The 23557-nt window shown below is 35.5% G+C and overlaps 3 protein-coding genes across 4 annotated transcripts; 1 reads left to right on the top strand and 2 right to left on the bottom strand.

Annotated features, from left to right (window-relative positions):
• The first annotated feature begins 2092 nt into the window (after nucleotides 1-2092).
• LOC111494667 (thionin-like protein 2) lies at nucleotides 2093-2941 on the top strand. Its single transcript, XM_023144639.1, has 2 exons — nucleotides 2093-2467; nucleotides 2669-2941. The coding sequence occupies exons 1-2, from the start codon at nucleotides 2095-2097 to the stop codon at nucleotides 2725-2727; spliced, it is 432 nt and encodes a 143-aa protein (XP_023000407.1). The 5' UTR covers nucleotides 2093-2094; the 3' UTR covers nucleotides 2728-2941.
• Nucleotides 2942-3509: 568 nt separating this feature from the next.
• On the bottom strand, nucleotides 3510-7600 carry LOC111494613 (nuclear pore complex protein NUP50A-like). The gene is made up of 2 exons (XM_023144588.1): nucleotides 7515-7600; nucleotides 3510-5300 (listed from the first exon to the last, which is right to left on the bottom strand). Exon 2 carries the CDS (start codon nucleotides 5231-5233, stop codon nucleotides 3848-3850), a length of 1386 nt encoding a protein of 461 aa, XP_023000356.1. The 5' UTR covers nucleotides 5234-5300; nucleotides 7515-7600; the 3' UTR covers nucleotides 3510-3847.
• A 1099-nt stretch (nucleotides 7601-8699) lies between these two features.
• LOC111494577 (coatomer subunit beta'-2) lies at nucleotides 8700-23537 on the bottom strand. 2 transcript variants are annotated; one of them, XM_023144537.1, is made up of 25 exons: nucleotides 23327-23537; nucleotides 22894-22914; nucleotides 22731-22792; nucleotides 22420-22474; nucleotides 21573-21609; nucleotides 21149-21474; nucleotides 20924-21055; nucleotides 20697-20845; nucleotides 17331-17399; nucleotides 16318-16468; nucleotides 16165-16230; nucleotides 15552-15740; nucleotides 14709-14849; nucleotides 14508-14582; nucleotides 14153-14329; nucleotides 13912-14003; nucleotides 13709-13825; nucleotides 13065-13179; nucleotides 12828-12899; nucleotides 12544-12740; nucleotides 12382-12475; nucleotides 11214-11320; nucleotides 10722-10851; nucleotides 9676-9878; nucleotides 8700-9108 (listed from the first exon to the last, which is right to left on the bottom strand). In XM_023144537.1, the coding sequence occupies exons 1-24, from the start codon at nucleotides 23327-23329 to the stop codon at nucleotides 9720-9722; spliced, it is 2736 nt and encodes a 911-aa protein (XP_023000305.1). In that variant the 5' UTR covers nucleotides 23330-23537; the 3' UTR covers nucleotides 8700-9108; nucleotides 9676-9719. The 2 variants fall into 2 exon arrangements, with proteins under 2 accessions (XP_023000305.1, XP_023000306.1); XM_023144538.1 differs by having other exon boundaries at nucleotides 9752-9878.
• Nucleotides 23538-23557: the final 20 nt, after the last annotated feature.

The following is a 23557-nucleotide window of genomic DNA, read 5'->3' as shown; positions in this document are numbered from 1 at the left end:
ATTGGTATTTGAAAAGTCATTTTGTTACACCAGTGTCTCTTTACTCAATGAACTCTTTTAAAAATGATTTTTAAACTTTGAGGAAAAATCGGAAAGAAAAAACTAAAAAGGAACAATATTTGTTAACGACTTTAGCGGTTGAAGGCAGCCATCAAAATCCCACCAAACACCAACATCAATATGGTAGTATCCAAATGGATTTTAAACCAAAACTTGAGGAAGATTGGAGCATTGAAAGGTACAGAAAAACTCCAACACATAAACCACTATGGCTAGATCAAGCCCAGAAGCAGAGTATAGAGCCATGGCATCAACAACGGCAGCAGATCTCACTTGGATTATGTTTTCACAGAGAAATATCGAAGTTCAAATCCTAAAACCATCTCAATCCATATAATCAACAACACAGGATTACCAGTTCGTCGGGGAAAAAGCTGCAGTTGGGCACCTACTTACAAAGTTTACCAATTAAGGGGCAAAGTAGGAGTGTATGAGATGCCCCACAGTTTGGGGAAGATGTGAGAATTGACAGGAACCGTCATAAAAGGATGACAGCAGCTCTTGTTGCTTGAAATGAAGGAGACACAGCAGACATGGTCAATATGCACCACAAATCAAACCTCACCATTTTCCTTATTGGACTAAATTCCAAGCCCACCGTTCCTAGGTATTATCCTTTTTTAGGGTTTTCCTTTCCCTTCAAAGTTTTTAAAACGTGTCTGTTACGGAGAAATTTTCACACTCTTATAAAAAATGGTTCATCCTCCTCTTCAACCGATGTGGGATCTCCCACGGTTACTTCAAGAAATAGCCGTTTGGTCCCCTTTGGTTAGAAATCATGGACCTCCACTATGGTATGATATTGTCCACTTTGAGCATAAATTCTCGTGACATTGCTTTTGGTTTCCCCAAAAAAACCTCGTACCAATGGAGATATATTTCTTATAAATCCATGATCAACCCATTGATTAGCCGACGTGGGACTCCTCTCCCAAAAATCCTCAACGCCTTCTTCCCTAAGCTAATTGCATTTAACAACACATTATAATCATATAATAAGCATAAACTTAATAATAGTTGAGATACAACCAAATATTTAGTTGATAATGTTAAGTATAAACGAAGTCTCACATTGGTTAGAAAAGAGAATGATAATAGATATATACATGAGGATGATTATAACATATTTTCGAAGTGGACAACATCATATTATTGTAGAGATATATAGATGGACGTTATTCCTAACAAGCGGTATCAGAATGCCTCTGATTGATGTCTCGATGGCACAGTTGTGGTGCTCTATAGTTGAGCTAGCTTATCAAACGAATTGTAAGCTTTATTGAAGAGGAGTTGACCTAATAAAAAGTGAATGCATGGAAGTAAACACAAATGGATGACGACCCTTTTTTACCAAAGTCCCACATTAACTAAAAAAGAGGAGATCATAAGTACATAAGTGAGACACTACTAGAGTGATAGAGCTCAGCCACGGATCTCGTTTAATATTCGTTTAATATTCTATCCAGTACATTTTTTTTTTTTTGAATTGACCTTAAAATTAACGAAGTCTACCCTAAACCATTCGGGTTAGTGGACATTATAGGAAACTTAATCTTGACCATCTATACAACTTCCACCACCTTCTTCTGAATAAACTATTGTTTTTCTTTGGGTTTATGTTCAAATTCAACCAATTGGACCTTTCTGTAATGGAAACCATCATGAATGCATCGAGCATCAAGGGTGGTGAAGAGGGTTGGTGCCATTAATCAACTTTTTATATTTCAAGTTGGAGCCAAAGTTTTGGTCTAAAATGTCAAAATTAATAAATAAAATAATAATATTTAAGCGATATTGCTCCAAAACCTAGAATCCATTGAGCATGCTTAATCTTACTAATGGCTTGAAATTATTTCCAAATTTGTTTTGTGTTAAGATGCGACCATGGGTAAAATGGTCACTTTTTAAAAGTATAGACGGCCAAAAGATTTGAGTCCACCGTAATAATCTATCCAACGGACGAAACTATTCTAAGTTATATAATTTCAATTCTCTCAAATATATAAAAAGATTTCGTAACTGTTCTTGAAGATAATGGGTTTAAATCGTCAATGCTTCAATCATTTGGGTTTCGGCAAAGGAAGTGTTTATTTAAGAAACACTCTTTCCCACAGCCCCAAACCACAGAAAGCAAGAAAAATGAAGTCCGTTGTTGTAATATGCTTCATTCTGAGCTTAGTTGCAGGCAGGTCCACAGCCTCCTTTGGGAAGTGCTACGCCAAGTGCTTCATTGTGTGTGCTATCACACCAGGCGTCCCTATTGGCACATGCGGCGGAAAGTGCTTGGCTGATTGCCTCTTCCTTGCCTCTGCCCCTAGAGATCTCAACCATTTGGACACTCATTATTTCTGCAAACTTGGCTGTGCCACTTCTCTCTGCACCAAATTTAGCACCAAGACAGACCCAGGTTAAAAAATTTCTAATACTCTCGTAATATTTGAAAATTTTCTATTGTTATATTTTTTTATTGTTAATATGTTTATCGTAATATCCCTCCGTGTCCACAAATTGTTCGTTTTGAACTCCATATCATTTTTAAATAGCGATTAACGTGTTTATAGCTAACTTTCCTACACGCTTTTGACAATGTTTTTAATGAATTTGGCAGCTGAGAAGAAAGTGGAAAGTTGTGTGAACTCGTGCTCTCGAACATGTTTGAAGGCTTAAAACTGAGGAGCTGGGATTGGCTTTAAAGACAATAAGTGTCAGTGGTGAAAACCAAACACCATTGGACTCTAAGCATGTCCCATGTCTACTAAGCATGTTTTGATATATCTAATATGGTTTCTAGTTTGTCATGTACTCGCCGTCACTGTGTAATAATCAAGGTTGCTTTTCGATGTTATGATAATGAGAATGGTGTTTGGTGATATTTAGATTATCTCACTTCTACACAATATGATTTCATGGCTAATTAAAATCACATCAATTAACAATTGGTACCACAACTGGAAAATTTAATGGTACAACAACATATGTTGCATAAAACAGTTCTTTTCGGGGTTCACTGCCCGGTGTTTACTTCAATATCATTTGTACCCAAATCCACACCTAGCGGATATTGTTTCTTTGGGCTTTTCCTTTCAATATGAGATATCACAATCTACCCCTTCGAGACCCAACATCTTAGCTGATATCACAATCTACCCTTTATTGAGGCCCAACATCTTGCTGGCACTCGTTCCCTTCTCCAATTATTATGCAACCCTCTTAATTGACAAAGAAATTGACTGGTAGATGACGTTTAAGCTTTTAATTTTGGACAAAAACTTGTACGCATAACACTTCATAACAAGAACAGCTGAAAGGAGCTACTAAAGCCCTTCTGGTTGTTTCAGGATACCATCAGCATAAAGAAATGAAAGGCAGCATAGCGGTGAAGAGCACCTCAACTTGTTTCAAATACTAGTTTCAATAGGCAGTATACTTCTGATATCACAATGATCCTATATCCAAATAACAAAAGTAGCATTCTGCATTTCTATCTTTTTGGAACAAAAGCTGGTTCATATCGCAAAGTTTAATGGACAATTATGAGATTCTGCCAAGGATTCCCTGGTTTAGGAGCATATTCAGTATGAAGATATGTTCCACCCACCAGATATGAACAGAAAACGAGTCTACGACGACAAATTAAACTACAACAAAATGCGCAAGATTCTACGACTCTGCTAAATGATGGCGTACGAAATGCCTGAGCTGTAGGATAACCTCTGATAGCACTCCAGAGCAGGAAATTTGCAGCTTTGCTTTTCTCCACCAAGTATAACTTTCAAGTATTGAGTCCTTAAGGAGAATTCTCTGGCGTTTTCAGAACTGTAGAAGAAGCCTTGCCTTTATGCTCTGTGACTGCTGCACGAAACTCTTCCACTATGGATGCGTCCTTGAACTTCAAAGCAAATGTTGAAAGACCATCCTTCACTTCGCTAGTGCTGTTCATGCAGGCAAATGTGATACCCTTCTTGTCCATGTTTGTGAGCTTCATGTCAGGGTAAAGACTTGCATTCAAAATTAACCTGTAATTTCCTCTAGCCCTCATCAGAATCCTTGCTCGGCCAGTACCGATTGTCGGGACATTAACTTTCAGCTCTCCTTTTCCACGTTCCTTCCATGATCCGTCGAGAAACTCGAACAATATAGAATCAGCATTGAAAACCACACGTTCATTTTCTTCACCAGTTTCAACTGCAACCTCTTGCATTGATGGAAAACCGCTTTTCTCACTCTTGGAAACAGTGGAAGAAGTATTAAACAAGGCTGAGCTACCATTATTAGAGAGACCAAAACTAGAACTTAGACCAGCCCCATCCTTGAGTATATTACCGAAGGAGAACGTAGTAGTCGAAAATCCGGTACCTGCAAGACCTGTGAAGGCATTCTGGCTACTTGACAGTTGTTGGAATGAGCTCAACGGAGAAGCCTCCTTACTAGTATCGGCTTCACTTCCCACTTCTTTCTTTTCTTCATTTTCTACCTTTTCTTGATCCCCAGTTTCTTTGTTTTGAATTTCATTTCCTTCACAGGGTTCTTCATTTTCATTCTCATTGCCTTGTGCAGGATCCTCGTTCTCATTCTTACCACCACTAACACATGCATCATTCTCAGCATTTTCACCTCCTATAAGCTCCTCATTTTTAGTCTTATCTTCTCCTGCTTGCACTTCATTTTCAATTTTATTACTTTCAGCCACTAAGTTATCATCTACCTTAGGTATGGCAGATTCACTTACAATAGTGCTATTCTGATCAACATTCTGCACATTTGTACCAGATTCAGCCTCTGATGTGTCAATTTTATGTTCTGCAGGCTCATCATTATGATCTCCATCCTTTTTCTCTTCATGGGAAACATCCTTTCCATTTGCCTCATCTGAACCTGTTTTTTCACCAACTGCCTGCGCATTACTTTTACCTTCTGAAGCACTTCCACTATTATCAGTTGGAGGTACCAAGCGTATTCCCGCAAAGGGATTAGAAGATGGGGTAGAGGCAGTCTGACCACGACGCACTTTGACAATTCTTCTGCCGGCTAGCACTTCATCACTAGCCCGCTTGAATGTTCCAGTCGCTTGCTCAGACACATCATCTTCATCATCAAGCCCAGGGTTATCGCGTGATAGTTCCCTTCCAGCAGCCCTCTTCTTTGTAGATGTTGCATTTTCAGCATCCCCCATTGAAGAGTCAAGCAAATCAACCAGACCTTGGGATTTCCACTAGAAAGCAGAAACTGAAAATCTATATCTGGAGATTGTACAAACATTATTACTCAACAAGTTCAAAGGAAGAACTTTTCTTACAAATACAGACAGATTAAGGTGAAAGAGTGTGAATAGGGGCAACAAAACTAACAACTAAGAGCTGAGAATTACAAATAATTTATCTCTATTTTAGACAAGATAAGTAGGCAATCTCTTTAGGCCATTTGTTTCAGATGTTTAGGTGAAATTGAGATGCACGAAATAGGATCTCTGGGTCTGGATATGAAATATATGAGATTAAAGAACTTCTGTGTTTGATCTTTACATGGAATTGCTCATAGATATTCTCATGAATAGAAGATGTTTGCTTTTGTTTGAAAACTTCGGAATTTCTATTTTGGAACTTACTCATCAACATTATTCATGTAAAATCAAGTAACCACACTAAAAGAAATTTAAACTAATCAATAATAAGCATAAATTTCACGTTGATCCTTAAGATCTGAATTGTGATTTCTAGATTTCAAAAACCATTAACACAATCCCTGGGCTTTAAATGAAAGGTCATGTATGGTGCCTAGAAACAAACAATCCTTAGTAGAAGTAACATGGCAATGAAATGTGCTTATATGACACATTATTGTATTTTATAATATTAATTGTATCGGATGATCAATCATTTTTCATATTGCTTATGTGGCAAAATTTATGTTCAAGTTACTAAATTTAATTAAATCACAAAAGCTAGAATCCCATGTCTTCTCTTTCTCCCCCTTCTCAATTTCCCAACTGCTACAATTCCTAGTTGCCTCCCACTCGTCATAACCTATTATAAAACTAACTCATGATAACATATAGAACAACAACACGAGGCTATCACAGACAGTTATCTTCACAATAATATTGTTTGACGCAAACATTAATGATGGTAATGAGTTGAGATAGTGTAACTTTACCCCCAAAACCATCTAGCCCCACCAATTCATCATTTTAAATTTACCAATTTCAATCCCCACTCTTGACATGATTGAATGATGAATATAACTCCAAACCCTGCTAGATATCAGGTAGGTTCAGGTGCACCAGGAGAAGTCCTAGATCATCTTAATCAAGACAGAAAATATAGTAACCCCCTAAAGCATTGCCTCACTGACAAATAATGAAGTAGAATGAAGTAGAAGATATTGTTTTAAAAGAAAAAGAATGTAAGAGATCTGTTATCACCCAGAAGTACTTAACCAACTCCTAGAACTTAAATTTTAATATTGGCATGCATCATTGCAAACACAGAATTGAGATAACAGTCATTAAAGCATGAATAAGAACTGTAACAAGAAACCGATAGCCATATGTCCAAAGAAACCAAAAATAACACAGCAAGTGAAAGCACTAGGCATGGAACTTTGAATATGCATCTGTGAAAAGTCAATGTCGGTAAACAATATGCATGTGCATGTGAGCTAAAGAGAGTGAAAGCTTTGCATGATTGACAAATCCAAATTACAGATATGATGAGAGAACTAGTATTGCATTAGCCACCAATCACTGAACGAACAATCTCCAAATGATTGTCCCAGCCAAGTAATAGAGCCAACAGGATTTAACGCTTAGAAGTCAAATGATTAGGAGGGTTTCTAAATCCAGAAATTAATTAAAAGGCGATAATCTCAGAATTGAATCTTAAACCTTCAAATCTTTTGGAAGAAACTTTCAAATCTTTCTATTTAACACCCGAAATAATCAAAATGAATATACAACAAAGATCGATAACAGATGACTCAACTAGAGTCAGAAAAAAGTTGAAGCTAACAAATAGCTGAAAGAAAGGAAACTTTAAATTGAGCTTCCCATTTGAGGGTTCTTTTTCTTTTCCTGATTTCCTTTTTGTCTATAGCAGAATTAAACTCCTTGTACTCACTGTTCCTTCATAACGAATATCGTACCACAATTTGCGCCCAGAAACCCAAAATAGAGTGCAAGGGCTTGAACTGTACCATTCAGAACTAACATTATGATTCACGAAGATCGCCACCAAGTATCATGAAAAGAAAAAAAAGAGGTATCCACTACACAAGAACACACAAACAACTCAAGGATCCAAAGGACAATGATCAGAAAGACAAACAAAACTGTGGCAAGGCAGTGAAATTAGAATATAAATACATTAATAGTAGAAAAGTAAATCGAATAAATTAACGCATCAAAACCCCCTGCCTTCCGAAACGTAACATAAAAATGTGAACGGAGAAGGAATTACCGAGAATCCAAGCAAAGCTGTATCAGAAGTGGAAGAAATGAGGGTTCGGAAAGAGAGAGAGAGAGAGACTGAAATATGAGAGGGTTTTTAGTTTGGTTCCCCTTTTCTGCTGCTTTTATTATTATATTATTATTATTTTTATTTATTTATTTTTCATTTAATGATGGTACGGTTTTTATTTTTTATTTAATTTTCTTTTCCGGATTTGAACGGGCACACGGGTTTCTCTCTCTTCCTTGTTTCGGCAAGAGATCTAAACGACGTCGTAACAAGGCTGCTTAGTGGATGATCTGATATTTTCTTTTTTGGGTAGAAAAAAGTTATAGGGTAATTTTAAATTTATTAATTCAAGAAATTGAAATTATATTTTGTCCAAAAAAACATGTGACGAAATTTATAGAGTAATGAAAATGTAAACATAATTTTGTTTGACTATAAATTAACTGTCTTAATTAGACGTATAGAAAAAGAATAATTTTAATTTAAAAAGGAATTCTGCCGAAAATAGAGAAAAATGGAGTGGCCCGGATCGGTTGCCCGCGGGTTTTGCATAAAAGGATTTTGCGGTGCTTTGACGCTACCCGGAAGTAAATTGGGCCGTGGGCTGGAAGTTTGGGCTTATAATGTGGGGGTATTCAAAAGCCCAATAACAGTACAAATACTTCACGTCTCTCCACTTACAGAAAGGCTATGATTATGATTACTATTTCAGCGCAGAATTGATGCCCCATATGCGAAATTAAAGCATCCTATTTGAAACATTTCTGTAAACCTCATCCTGGAGATGGTTACTGCAACAGCTTTTACAACTTCTTTGAGAAGAATTACTCAATTAGGTTGGGTTAAAAGATTAAAATTGTTTAAACAAAACTATAGTATTTGGTATTAATTTTTTTTAAAAAAAATATATATAAATAAATTTAATATAAGAAAAACACTGTAAAATTTTAAAAGTAGTGCAACCAAATAAACGTCTTATTGAAAACAATATTCAAATTAAAAGAACCTAAGAAAAATCTCTTAAACTAAAAGGTATGCAAACCGTTAAAATCGTCCAGATTGGGACTCAGTAGTCCAATAAAAAATCGAAATCTAGACCACCATTCGTCCAATAATCGAGTACTAAAACACAAGTATAATTGAACTGATTGGAAGATTAGAGATTTGAAACTCCTACTCCACAAGTAAACAATATGGCTTATTCGTATTTCATGACAATTGATTAAAGAAAACTTGGGTCGAGATGATTAAGATACAACATAAATGGGGGCTATGGCGAAAATGGAATGATGAGATCTACATGCACAACCTATGCTGTAAGAGGCATGGTCCAAAAGTGAAATAGTAGCAATACAAGGTTAACTATTCTCAAAAAAAAAGATCGAGTACATCTATCTATAGTTACAAAAATTGACTTGAAAGTCATAAAGAATGTAAAATTCATTAAATTCTATTTTCCGAAATGACCATATAGTTGAGTATATTTCCACGTGGCATATCCACGTCCGCACAAGAGTCCATCTGCTTCAGTAAAAAACTTCTCTTCACTTAGCGTCGAATCAAGCAGCTGAAACCTAGTGATGTGATGTTAACACTGCAAAAGAAGGAAATGAAAACCAAGTAAGAACAATTATAAAACGATATTAAAAGAAATAAAACATAGTGAAAGACTTTCTATTTAACGAATTGTCACAAGAGTAGCATGACCACATTTTAACAATCGTCGTCAAGATCGAGTGAACTACAGAACGAAGAACAACAGCATGGTGATTCTTTCAAGGGGATATGGGAGAAATAAAGAATTATTGATTACATTCTGAAAGCAATATTCCTATAACAAGATAATGCAAATTAGAAAGGTGAAAGGTAGAAGTTAGCAAAGAATTATGTGCAGTCCTATCTAACGGCTTTTCAGGGCATATGTCAAGAAAAATGCTCCAATAAAAATCTAAATGTAGGATGCAAGACAGTGGGAGGCAATATCTTTATGAACTACTGCAGTAAATTTGGAAGCTAATCCATGATAATCGAAAATATGTTAACCATGCTTTTGTTTGTTGTTGGGAACAGATGTGTGCAGGTAGCAGTAGTAGATCTAGTAAGACAGAAAGCAGGTTGCATAAATGCATGCAAAGCTGGCATTTTAGAATCAACGGATCACCAGAGACTACAATTGGATTTTCACAATTGGGCAACCAATTGCCTTTAGGCTGACTGGGTTCCTTCATTATTCGTACCCCACTCTTCATCAGCCTCGTTACCGTTAACAAGAACGGCACCATCTGTAGAATCCGCATCCACCACAACAGGCTCCTCTTGGCTATCTTCTCCGTTTTGGTGCTCTTCAGTCTCTTCATCTCCATTCTGCCAAAGAACCACAACAACTCAGATAAACTAAAAACTCAATCCTACAAAAGGCATTAAGAGTGTCTAATTCCACCGCGTGGATATATAAAATGGGACAAAATGGTATAGTAACAGGATTTAATTTCCATATGCAAGTAATTTAGGAAGAAAGAGCAACTACGAGTAGTAGAGATAAGTACTCCGGCGTTCAACTAAGAAATAAGTACACACTTAACAGAAGACAAGAGCTCTACCTTCTCGCCTACCGGAGCAGCTTAGATAATGAGAATCTAACTATCTACCCACACCCTACTGAATCTCTCTCCCCCTAAAACCATGTACATCTGTACTAGTACTTGGGGTAAGAAAATATCAAATTGGTAAAAAATCATGTTCTTAAAAAAATCAGTAAAAAGTTGATTATCTAGAAAGTAATTCTAAAGTGATTGGCTAGTAATAACTCAAGAACCGGTGTATGATAATTTAGCACTCATAGAGTCACTTTTGGATTTAGTGCAATCAAATGACTTGGGAATAAACTAATTTAAAACCCATTTTTGGCTCTATTTTTTTTAAACTGCTTTGTTGGTCATACATTATGTAGGCGTATTTGTTCTCGTTTCTTCATTAATGAAAATATTTGTTTCCTTGCCATATGCAAATAAAATTATTTTTTTAAAAAATGTATCCAAATACATGGATTTTAATTAAACCATTTTTATAAAGTGTTTTAGGAAAAATGTTGTTTAAAAAAGTGTTAAATTAGAAGGTATGTCACACTCACCCTTAATATTTTGAAATGGCGGTCAAACTAAAAGTTAATTGTAGCTAGAAGAATAGAAAATTGAATAAAGTACATACCTCAAGATTTGAGTCTCCGTTTTCAAGAAGCTCCTCTTCATCCACATGCATATTCCTAAAAGCCTCCACAAGTGTTGCGTGTGACCTGTCAGCCTGATTAGCATACTCCACTGCAGGAGGATAGACACCCCTAGCGAAATTCAAGGAAGGAGATAAATGTACGTTCTGGTATGAAGTATCCACTAACAAGTTGAAACTAGTTTCTCAATCATGTAATTTAGCAATATTCCATATAATATAATTGACTAATCATACAAGAACAATAACTACGATGGATCAACATTAGAGTGGCTAATGATACAAAAAAGAGAGGTTGGATCTACAATGGATCAATCATTGGGAACGGTAGAATTATAAGGGGACTTTTGGAAAGATAAGGTGCATCAATTGTTCTACAAAGACCTCTGCCCCTCATCGTTCATACTAATTCTTCTTTCAACAATATTTCATTTTATCAAAACATGTGCATATAAAAATGATAGATAAAGGTACCTGGTCTCTGAAAATTTAGATTCAACAGAAACAGCTAGTTGCCAATCATCAAACAGATTAGGATACTCTTCAGGATCAGCTAGTGAATCAGCTGCTTTTGGACTGACCTATAATATTTTCAAAATTAAATGAAAAAAAAAACACACAATTTGTAGGTCAATGGCATCTTTGATTCAAATGTAATAAAATAAGCATTATAAATGACATGAAAAAATAACAAAACACTAAATTTTTATCTAATGACATGAAAAAAAAAATGCCCTCGGTGCCAAATTTGTGCATGTCATCATCATAATACAACTGCAAAGAGATGTGCGTGCATTCAATTTTACTAAAGCATGAAATCTCAAAACCTTCAGTTCATACTACTCTTTTCTTACTGTAAATTACCTGATAAAGTCCTTACATAAAAGAGATAAAATTTAATAAGCAGGAAGCCTATTAATTGATGCATACATAAAATATCAATATAAAGGTAATTGTAATGAAACATAGAAATAATGGGAGGCAATAAATAGCCGCATGTCTTTCTGAATGAAATGTAGGTTTTTTCTCTTTTTGTTGTTTGGTTTCAAGGTTTGGATGATGGGAAGCAACCCTCAAATCACACGATTTTAGAATTCGATGGCTTTGCAAGTACCTCTCATACCAATGATCACTAAAACCTGCTCGGAACTTTTGTTCTCTCTTAAAGATTCAAAATAAACGAGATGAAAATTTTCCTTTGGTAATGCATGGGTAAAGGAGAGGATGCCACAATATATGCTGCGATAGAAGTCTCTGTCTATTGGAAAAAAAAAAAGGAGCTTGGCTTGGGAAACTTTGGAACAGATGTAATGTATGGCCCTTAGAAAAGGTAAATATGGAGAACATCAAGGTGGCCGAGGAAATTATATTAACCAAATGCTAGTGTGCAAGAAGCTGGCACCAGGTGGAGGTATTCTGTTAGCTTCTTATAAAAAAAAAATGCAGATCGAACAGTATACTTTTGGACTATGAGTTATTATGTTTAATAGACTTAAATATACACAACAATGATACAACTTGAGTATAGTCTTTTATCGGATGATGCACTAATTGATGTTCAGCTCTCTATTATATACAACAATGATACAACTTTTTTCCAAGGAATATTCAACATGAACAGGACATAAGAATTAAATGTTACCTTATTCAGGTCCTTTCTCCAGATAGCAACTATCTCAGAGACTTTACTTGGAAGATAAGACCGTGCCATTAACGCCGCTTCAGGTATCCGGTTACTACAAAAACAAGATGTAAGCATCGATACCAAATCTTAATAGATCCATAAATGAAGAAAAAAATTCACCTTTCCACCAATAGCTGGAGGCAGTCTTCTAATTTACCCAATGTAAATAAACAGAGGAAAGCAACATTGTTCTTTCCTTGCTCTTTAGCAAGGGAAGCAAGCTTTGAAATTCCTTCAGCGTCCCCTAAAGAAGAATAGAGCAGTAACAGACCACTCAGGTCCATGGCAAATTTTAGACATTCCTCCGCCATTTCTAGCTGCAATAACATGATTCAACAGAGATCGATATCAGAGGATTGTTAAATAGTTAAGTATCGTGGGACAGAAGCATTTTGATTAAACACCTTTCCACTGGACATGGCCAATTCTCCAAGCTGCTTCCATTTGGATTCGCTATGTACAGCCGTTGCAATTTCCTGGAAAAGACCAAGAAACCTCTATTTGGATCTTAATAGAACTACTGAAAAGCACCACGTCCCCAAAGAAACAAGGAGAAGAAAAGCAAGAAAACTAAACAATGTTCTAAACAAGTTCAAAACAGCACCCTACATTTATTTAGCACCAACATGATTGGAGCATACCTTTGCAACATCTAATCTTCCAAGCTGTATCGCTAATTCAAATCGATAATCAGGATCTGTTGCAACCTCCAGTGCCTCTTCTATCATACCTCGAGATTCTAAAAAGCGAGCCACACTGATAGACAACAAAAACTAAGAAATATATCAACATTTCTTTCACTCTTAAAAAGAGAAACCTTTAACTATAGAACGAAGAGATACAAACAAGACAAGATATCCTTAAAAGAAGCCAGGGATTTTACTATAAACAATCCTAATGCCACAAATAATAAAAGGAGCGATTACAAAAAGAACTGCTAATCCGAGGTAAAAATAAGACATCTCTTTTTCAATGCTGTACTTCTTGTCAATGAAGGAGAGTGAGAGAGAGAGAGAGGGATTACATGAATGTTAAAGCATGTATACACTATTGGGGAGAACAAAAAATTGGCATTTTCAAGTGTCAAAGTAGAGTTAAAACAATATCTAAAATGAATTAACAAAGTGTAAAATATTCTAATGATGAATAGATGATACAGAAAATATTACATAATTTCTGCTAGCAACAAGATCAATTCTAAAGTACCATTTTTAAGATAAGAGGTAGCATTTCAATCAGAAATTATCGTATTACAAATTTTAAGCAATTGAGGATTCATAGATACCTATTATGATGCTCCTTGGGGATTAAAGGTAAGATTTCATTGGCTCTTTCCAGATCTCCCCGCATTACAAGTGTCTTGTATTCAATCAAGCTAAGAAGTAATGTATATCCTACAACACTGCAACAAACAGATCATCACATCCTTACATCAGATTATATGGTAGCAACTATCAGCTCCAAGAACATAAAATAGCATCTGCTTACTTAAATTCTTTGTCAATTAAATACACGCGACTGTGACTGGCAAGATATCCAAGCAAATACATTGGTCGATCCAGATGAAACATTGTAGTAACCTGAAAATAGATCATACATCAACGAGGAAACAATCCATTTTTCTCTTTTCTCCGATGAAGGGAAGTATATTGATGTCAATTTAAAGAAGCGTTATGGAAATGTCCAAGAAAAATAGGGGGTGAAGGGTTAGAATAGAAATCATAATCACCTCACCACCAACACAGTAATTTAGCCTCCAAGAGGAATTATTATAAATGAAACAATCCCCAACCCATAAGCCAGTCCTAACACGTTCATTTGTTTCATAGAGAAGCTCAAACGCGTCCTCTATACCTTGTTCATCAACTGATCTCCCACTATCAAGATAAGATGAAACAACATCGCGCTGCATCATGAAATGTACTTATTAGATAAAATCCTTCTTGGCACTACACAAGTTAAAAAAAAAAAAAACAGTAGCAGTACTGAACATGGCTTAAGAAACATCCTCCAGATAACATCTAACTAAATGGAACTACTAATACAAAAACTGCAAAGGCAGGCTTCAATGGATGGCAACTTACATTGTACTTCAGGATATAAAATGCAGAATCACTGGAAATTGCCACTAGGTCACCACTATCGGCCCAATAGAGATTCTGATATTTAATACAATGATAGAAAACGCAAAACATCAGCAAAATGTCAGGGAAAAGTTACACATAGTCCACGTGTCTGTGGAGGCTAGCAGCCTATAGAGCTTCTTGAGGAATATCTGCACTCACTTTCACATTTACATCAATCCGTCGAATTAACCGGCACTCAGCCCAGTCATAAAAGCAAATAAAATCGTTTGAGCACATTGCCAAAAGAGTTCCTCCATAAATATGCTCTGCAGAAAATGCAGGCCGGATGCTCTTCTTTTCCTGAAAGAACGGAATGTATTTTCATCAACTTGAGATACTCAACCTCTTGAAATGGCATATTATTTACAATATTTCTATGAGATTTTTTTTTTTCTTTTTTTATGAGACATGCTATGTACAATATCTGATACTAGTTGAACTTAAGAAATTTAAATAAGAACCTAAACTATGTTTGGCTCATGGTTTTATTAAGCCTATAATGATGTCTATGGTTGAACAGTTTAAATTTATATCATCTATGTTTGGATTGTACAAAGAAATATGCTCTAGAGACCTCAGTTTGTATAACCTATATTTGGTTGAACGTTTATGTTTGTAAAATTTTGTATGCCATATATAAAGGTGAGTTTCAAAAACTTGAGTGAAGTTTATTGAGTTTGTGGGTTTTTCCCCCGAAAAAAAAAAAACTCAGTATTTGGAACTATAACCTCAACCTAGATATACAATTAAATATTCATTAAAAAAAAAATAATAATAAAATAAGTGTCCATTAGTTTATCAAAAATCTGTTTCAGATAAGTTGGTTTATCTCAACATTTTAACTAGAATACTTTTTATGTGGTTTCCTCTCAACCAACCACTTGAACAAGCACAATGCATTTTTGTCACTGACGTCAAATAATGCAAAAAATGCGTTCCAAAAAACATACCATATGATTCCAATATTCCTCTTCTTAAATATTTATTAAAATAAATACAAACCTGGAAATTTTTTGTGAAAATCTTTATCTTTGAAGTACTCTCTCGAGCAGCATATTCTCCTTCAGATGACCAAACAATTTCCAATGCCGAACCAAATGATCTATTCCTCCATGCCAAAGCTGTATAGATAATGTATTCGCCATCTCCACATACAACAACAAATCGTCCATTGGGATTATGCCTCAAGTTCTGAAAGAAATTGTGAGAGCGAACAAACAGAGCATGAAAACGGAGAACAATAATCAACAAAAGGTAAAACTCATTCTACTACATAAGATTTCATATTAACTGAACTTAACATGAAATTTTCAGCTATAGTATCTACAATTGCACTGTAAAAAGATGACCGGTGCAACGGATAACAAGAATAACTCCTGATAACAAGAATTCCGTCAGAATACTGGTTTGTATCAATCAGTACGATGTCATCAAGTATAGAGCATACACCAAAAACATTTTTAGTAATAGATACCATGAGTTTCAGAAGGTAAACATGATTAGATATGCTTTCAAATGTTGCCTCGCTTTAACAATGAAGTGTAAATTGTGACCTTATGACAAATGTTAGAAGAAGAGAGATCATATAATTAGAAAATCATATAAGCACAATTACTTGAGGATAAAGATCACAGGTTCCCAATTCCTTGACAGCCAAAGGTAACCTCTCTCCATCTGTAACCTAGAAAGAAGGAAAGAACAAAAAGTAAATAAACGAGCAATTGTCATAATGCAGGATATATAAAGAAATGTGCTATTAAGTTCAAACCTCATAGTCTGCTCCCACACTTTTAATGTTGACTGTTTGAATTTCATTGTGCTTAGCCCAAATAATTTTCCCAGTATTATCCATGCTAGCTACAGGTACCTCCCGGCCAAGTTTTACCATAATCGTTCCTTCATCATAACCAATCACAACCCTGTCGAAGAAAGGATACATCATTTCTAACATCAAACAAACTAAATATCTCAAGCAGATTTTTTAAAATGATTTTATAAGCTTAATTCTTTATACAGTCCCTCATTAATAAATTAGTAGAGACTCATGGACAGTCAAATTTTTAATCATTTATCCACCCCCTAATTAAAAACTTCAAATATGTACTCAATTATTTACATATTATTTATTAACTTCACGCTTTATATTCATTGATTTACTGTTACTGTTAGTAAAATAAATTTTCAAAGCCAAGAAATTTGTATAACCTTCTGGAATGGTTTAATAAATTATTTGAACATTTTTTATTGAAATTATGATATCGATTATTTTATTGTCAAAATATGCAATATTAGAATACTTTTCTCATATTTAATCTATGAGTTCTTCCAAGAAACAGTTCTTAGTTTAAATACTGAACAATATATGTTAGACTGTTTACATTCATTATAGAGTTTAAATTTAGTTGAATAATCAAAATAAGCAACTTAATAACATATAAATAAAATAAGAGGAACTACTATCAATTTAAGCTTCGAGTTAATTCACATCAGACATTCTTATCTATCAACATTTAACCAAATCAATCTGGAACTTATTTTGTTTCAGAATAAAGTAACATTTAAAATTTTCATGTACGTTTCACAAGATACTAGACTAGTAGTTGAATTGAGGAGATGGGGAAGTTAAGAATTAGAAATTTATCAAGTAAAAAGAGGAATTGGAAGATTAAATGAGATTGAGAATTTCCAATAGCAGCCATCCCTCGGGATAAGAGAAACATAAAAGGAAAAAACAACGCTTATATAAAGAAAGAAAATTAAGAACTATAACAACTAACTTACCGTCGGGAGCCCTTAATATATCCAATAGCCCAAACTCGCTCAAGGCCATAATTCAAGGTGTTTTCAAGCCTGAGATTCAAGAACATGGATTAAAAAATAATCTCGCAGGAGGGAACCACACAAAGACATATAATTCAAATTGAGATGGATCAGATAGTATTTTATTATTATTATTATTATTGCTTAATATCCGTGTTCAAGCTAGCCAGTGCACACTATATTTGGTTGTCAAGATAACTTGTAAGATATTAAATTCTAAGTAAGTTGTCATCGTGGGAACTTCAAACTCATTCACTAAAAACTCGCTATTATTTACATGACCCATATTTGACAACTTGGTCTAGTTATGATAGTTGAAACGAGTGACAAAACAATTATGACCAAGAATTAAGGAATCTAAATTTCATTTTTTTTTAATGAGAAACAAATTTCATTGATGTATGGAATTACAAAAAAAAGTTAGAGTTCAAACCAAAGGAGTTACAAAAGGGATCTCCAATTGATCAAGAGTGTAGAAAGATGGTAAGAATTATATAAAGAAGAGCATTTATACCAAGATATTGCAACAAAGATGATTTGTTCAAAGTAACTCTCAAAAGAACTTCCCTTCTCCATGAAGAAACAACTGTTCCTTTCATTCCAGGTGATCCATAAGAAAGCCCGAATGATGTGCATCTAAATAAGTCTTTTATCATCTGAAAATGGATGTCCAACGAGGATATAAAGGAGGTTGTTGATCTCATTGAGGCAGTAAGGTGAACATGATTTAAACCATCCATGATTCTAATCCATTCCTCTAATTTTTCATCATTTAGGTTTCTTCTCAAATGAAGATTTCAACCACTATGAAGTTTCAATTAAGATTCTTGTACAGAGATGCCTTTGTTTAGCGACAAAGAGCAAAGGAGGGAGTAAAGGCGAGGGAAATGCTCAGTAAGAATTCATAGAGGGAAATGATCATTAGGCCAAGAATTCATAGAGGCTTTCCCATATATGTATCAATCATCTGTCTCAACAAAGCATCCTCCGGAGGGTAGTATCTCCTAATCCACTTTGCAAGAAGAGCTTGATCCTTATTTTCAACACCTTGTATGGCTATGTCTCCTTGAGTGATGGGTCTGATTGCTTTTTCCCATTTAACAAGGTGTGTGGGGGCACTGTTTGCTCCCCTTTTCCCAAGAAAATTCCAAAACAGACCATCAATAGTCGGAAAATTTTTAGATGGGGCATTGAAAAGGGACAAAAAACTAGTGGGGAGATTAAAAAGAGTGGCTTGAAGTAACGTGAGGCACCCCTTTGGATTTATGAGAATGGCTCCAAGAGTGAGGTTTCCTCTCACCCTTCTCGACAATAGGAATCCAAAAGGACATTGATTTAGAGGTTTCCGTATAGAGGGAGACGAACATATATGATTGGCCACTGCCCATGTCTACAACCAAGATTTTCAGCAATCAAGTCAACTTCCACAAAACAGGTATTTATCCCAAGAATCTCAAACTTCTGATGGTTGATGTTCAACCAAGGGGCCTTTTCCAATGAATTAACATGACCAAAGACATTTTTAAGATCCCGGCCTTCCATGGATGAGACAAGTATGGTGTTATAGGCAAAAAAAGAGATGGTGAATTTGAAGGGGGTCTCTCCCAATCACCTTTAAAGCAACTATTTGCTATCGTCTCAATCATCATTCTACTGAAACAGTCCGTAATAATGACAAAAAGAAAGGGGGAGAAGACGTCATCTTGTCGGAGGCCACAGATGGCAAGAATCCTCCCTCCAAGACAACCATTAATAATGATCAAATAATTGGGCAAAGAAATACACCCATTTTTCCATTTTCTCCAGGTTGCACCAAAGCTCTTTGCCACAAGAATTAAATCAAGATAGTCCCAATCAACTGTGTCAAAGGCCTTCTCGATGTCTTTTCTTCTTGAATGCATAATCCTCAATAACTTTGTTCACAATCAATGATGCATCCAAAATCTATCGACCTTCAACAAAGGCAGATTGATACTTGGCAATAGTGGTGGGAAGAACTTTTTTAAGCCTCTCAGATAGCACCCGAGTAATGATCTTTTGTTGGCCCGAGATGAGGCTAATGGGTTGATCGTCCTCAACCTTCTGTGCATCCACCTTCTTTGGGATAAAACAAAAGTAGGTTCTGTTTAAGCTCGTGTTAATGATAACAGTCTTAAGAAAATCTTGGAACACCCTCATAATGTCTCCTTTAATGATGTTCCAATAATGTTACCAGTCGTAAGTCTGTCCCAAGATTCCTAATGGCCTAACTTACTTTTCTGTGAAATTCTTTTGCTTCTCAATGGCTTGTTGATGAGTGGATAGTATACCACTGCGAAATAGCTGGCAAACAGCGAGGTCCAGAGTCTTTGGTGTAGATCCATAGAGATTGATAAACTCTCTTCCAGTCTCAGATTAAGTAAGTAAGCTTTGACCATCCCTAGACAGCAACTCATAAATTGAGTTTCTTCTCTTTTTCACACTCATAATTTGGTGGATATAACTTGAGTTCATATCTCCATCCTTTACCCATCAATTTATGCATTTTTGTCGCCAAAAATCTCCTCTTTAGAGTTTTTTACGGAAGACAGCTTCAAAAGCCTTCAATTTCTGAATAAACACATAGGCCAGTCTCTAAGAGGGTTAACACTCCACCATTTGTGGTTCAATGGGAGAAAGGAATGATGCTCCATCCACATATTTTCAAATATACAAAGGTAGGGGACCCCATTTTGAAGAACCCAAACCCAAAATGGGAACTCATGGCACTATTAAACAAATTTCAACTATTATCCAGCATACAGTCTAAAAATATCTCTGAACACATAGTTGCAACTGTTTATAGATAGCTCGTGCACACCGACTATTTTCACGGGATAAATACCTAACCCTACTACATTTGGTTGCAAAGGTAACTTGTAAGATATTAAATCTTAAGTATATGGTCTATCATGGCTTGAACTCATTCCCTCTAAGTTCTTTATTATTTACATGACCTTTGTGCACCACTTGGCCTGACTACGGTGGTTGAGATGAGTGACAAGATAGTTATGACCAATAGTTAAGGAACCTCATTTTTTATTACTGACACTAGTAAACAAATTTCAATTATTCAGAATACAGTTTTGAATAAGTTCAAATATCATAAATGTATTAACAAAAAGAATAAAAATATTTCAAATTATGAAACTAAACGTGCACACCACACCAATATTTCTCCCTACCAAATTATATTCGTTCTTCGCCAAGGTAGCAAAATTTAAAATCATGTTAGACAAGTATATTAATGAAATTCCAAAAGCAGAACATATAGATCTAGATATCATGAAACTAGAGAATTAAATTTACCTATATGTGGTTGCATGCCATATACGAACAGTACCATCCTCAGAACCTGTGATAATAATAGGAAGCTCTGGATGGAAACAAACAGCGGACACATTGTGTGTATGACCTTCAAGTGTTTGAACGCAACTTTTGGTTTGGTAGTCCCACACCTGTTTTCATATGATTTAATGAAGCATCTTCTATTTGAAACCAGTGAATGTTAGGTTAAGAATTAGAATAATGGAGACCTTAGCAGTGTGATCATCAGAACCAGTAATTAGGTAAGGTTTGTCACCACCAGTAAAGTAATCAACACAATTTACTCCCTTCTGATGGGCATCCAATGTAAAATTAGGATCGGGAGAGCCAAGATTCCAAATCTGCCACAAAAATTTTACCAAATTTCATTCAGCATCACCATCCAGATTAGGAACAGACAAGAAGTTACACTATGAGAAAATTCTCAATATTACCTTAATAGTGCGGTCAAGAGAAGCACTTGCAAAAGTGTTAGTATCCTTGGGATTAAATGTTACTTGCATCACATAGTGAGAATGTCCCTCAAAAATTTGAGTGCACACCCAACCCTTCTCCCAATCCCAAAGCTTTATGAGCATATCATCAGATGATGACAGAACATATGGAAGCGTAGGATGGACTGCAACACACCTAATGTAATCTGTATGAGCCTCAAAGACTTTTACTTTATCCATTGTATTATAATTGTAGACACGAAGGAACATGTCATCAGCTCCAGCAACAACCCATTGCTTCCGCACGATAAACTTGGCTGACCTAACTGCCAACACAGTCAACACACAACAAACACTTCATAGCATATTCTTCCATCCACTCACCTTTACTTCTCTATCTCTCCATATTGACTTTACTGCTTACCTGGCAATTCCGTCACCTCAAAAGACTTGACCATAATCTGCAGAAGTTGCCAGAGGATTCATTTAATTTTTAAATAATTTCAGAGTTAACAAAATTAGACAACGAATTTAAAGAATTCAGAGATGGAAGGGGAGGTATTTTCATAAATTCACAGTTCATGCACCTACCAAAGTCTGAACTAGAACTCCAAGTGAAAAATCATTCTTATAACCCATAGAAGTTCTTATAAGAAAATGAAGGAAGAAAAAAGAAATAAATCATAGAAGTCATCGAGAAAAAAGGAAAATGATAAAAAATTGGAAGGCCACCTAAGTTATATGTGAATGTTACTTATAATACATAATTATTTATTGAGGTCAAGTGGTTGTTAAGTGAGAATAGTTGAGGTGCTCACAAGCTAGCCACAATACTCATGAATATAAATGAATAAATACATATATGTAATGAACTCCTCTTCTCTTCTACCAAATGATGATCAATAACTACCATATGCTTTTCTGCTCAAAAATAAAGTTTTAGTTTCTTCTCCAAATAAAAATGTGAAGACTTGAAAAAACAGAAAGAATCCAACTGCAAACCATAGGTTTTACAAGTTCCACTTACGGTGACAATTATCTTACTCATGAAATCATGTCATACTTACTCTGAGAAGCTTTTGGGCTAGATTATGGAATCATCAAGAAAATAGCGTAACAAACTTCGGGATATACAACAATTCAGTGATTAATATGGTTGAGTTAGTAATTAGAAAAATCAGGTCTCGTTTTGAAAACAATTTTGAAGTACTTCCGTAAAAAGAGAAGTTTAAGTAGTATCCATGTATTCATCAATGATAACATATCCATACCTGAGACTGATAGTTCCAGATGCATACAGTTCCTGAATACAAACTGGCCAGAATCCTGCAGTAAGGTGTGTGTCAGAACCTTCTAGTTTTCTTCATCTCTTTTGCAGTAGAAATAAACATAATCATGGTTCGGTAAATGATCAACTAAGAAATCTCAAAGATCCAAACCAGATGGGAAACGAATGATCATGAACTACAATATTCTAACATAACGGAAACCATTTACATCTATCATAATTTTAACCGGCTTATAATGGACTAGGATGTAGCATTGCCAAGATACGGTATTAATCAGCACCTATCCAACTTACCATGGTTCTGTTGGATGCAAATCCACAGATTTTACCCTTTCCGATCTTTGAGCGAGTTTCCTCTGAACCAAATAATAAGAAAACGTATTTTATAACACATAACATAGAAATAATCAAAATTATACACATTCTATCCATTTAACACGCAGAAGGATCGGAATACCTTGATTTCAAGTCTGAGAGGCTGCGAATACACAAACAACCAAAAAAAACAAATAAGTAATTCGTAGCAGCAATAACAATTTGAAGTCGTAGATAATAACAAAATAAGTTTAAGTAGTAGCCGCGAAATAGAAGCCAAATTCCATGGACCAAGCATTAGAATGCCAGATCCTAGGGTCCTTCTTCTCTCATAAAATCTAAGAGAAAGAGAAGGAGAGAACAATTCCATATCTCTGTCCCAAAGAAACAAAAGGCAGAGCCAATCAAACTCGCGCACTCAAATTATCAAAGAGAATAATCGAAGAACTCAGAAGGCAATGCCAATATCAACAGAAGTGAGGAACTGTGACAGAATCGTAGCAGAATTCAACCAGATCTAAGCTATAATTGAATGCAGATGTGTTCAGAGAAATGGAAGAAAGTCTTCAACTCACCATAATGAGCAAATGAGAGCTTAGGAAGTGAGATCTCGATCGTTGCACCCGAGCGATCCAGGTGATCGCAGCTTGAAGAAGAGAAATGGGGAGAGAGAGAGAGGTTTTAGAATTGAACCAACGAAGTCTTTCGTGTTAATATGAGAAGGAAGCGAGAGCAGATCGAAGCTTAGCAGTTACGTCATAAATTTACGATAATGCCATTTGCCCCCCCCCCCCCCCCCCCCCCCC

This window comes from Cucurbita maxima, unplaced genomic scaffold (genome assembly GCF_002738345.1).
Source record: "Cucurbita maxima cultivar Rimu unplaced genomic scaffold, Cmax_1.0 Cma_Scf00020, whole genome shotgun sequence".
Classification (NCBI taxonomy): Eukaryota; Viridiplantae; Streptophyta; class Magnoliopsida; order Cucurbitales; family Cucurbitaceae; genus Cucurbita; species Cucurbita maxima.
The sequence above is the reverse complement of the archived record's forward strand: the minus strand, read 5'-3'. Positions and strand labels throughout refer to the sequence as shown.

What these genes read in the sequence shown, in the direction of transcription:
- LOC111494667 (XM_023144639.1), top strand. Translation starts at nt 2,095, where the DNA reads ATGGGTTTAAATCGTCAATGCTTCAATCATTTGGGTTTCGGCAAAGGA. An exon ending in TAGCACCAAGACAGACCCAG is followed by an intron (nt 2,468 to 2,668) that starts GTTAAAAAATTT and finishes TGAATTTGGCAG; the next exon opens with CTGAGAAGAAAGTGGAAAGT.
- LOC111494613 (XM_023144588.1), bottom strand. Translation starts at nt 5,233, where the DNA reads ATGGGGGATGCTGAAAATGCAACATCTACAAAGAAGAGGGCTGCTGGA.
- LOC111494577 (XM_023144537.1), bottom strand. An exon ending in CTCTCAGACTTGAAATCAAG is followed by an intron (nt 22,793 to 22,893) that starts GTATTCCGATCC and finishes TATTTGGTTCAG; the next exon opens with AGGAAACTCGCTCAAAGATC. An exon ending in TCTAAATTTTCAGAGACCAG is followed by an intron (nt 10,852 to 11,213) that starts GTACCTTTATCT and finishes GAATTTCGCTAG; the next exon opens with GGGTGTCTATCCTCCTGCAG.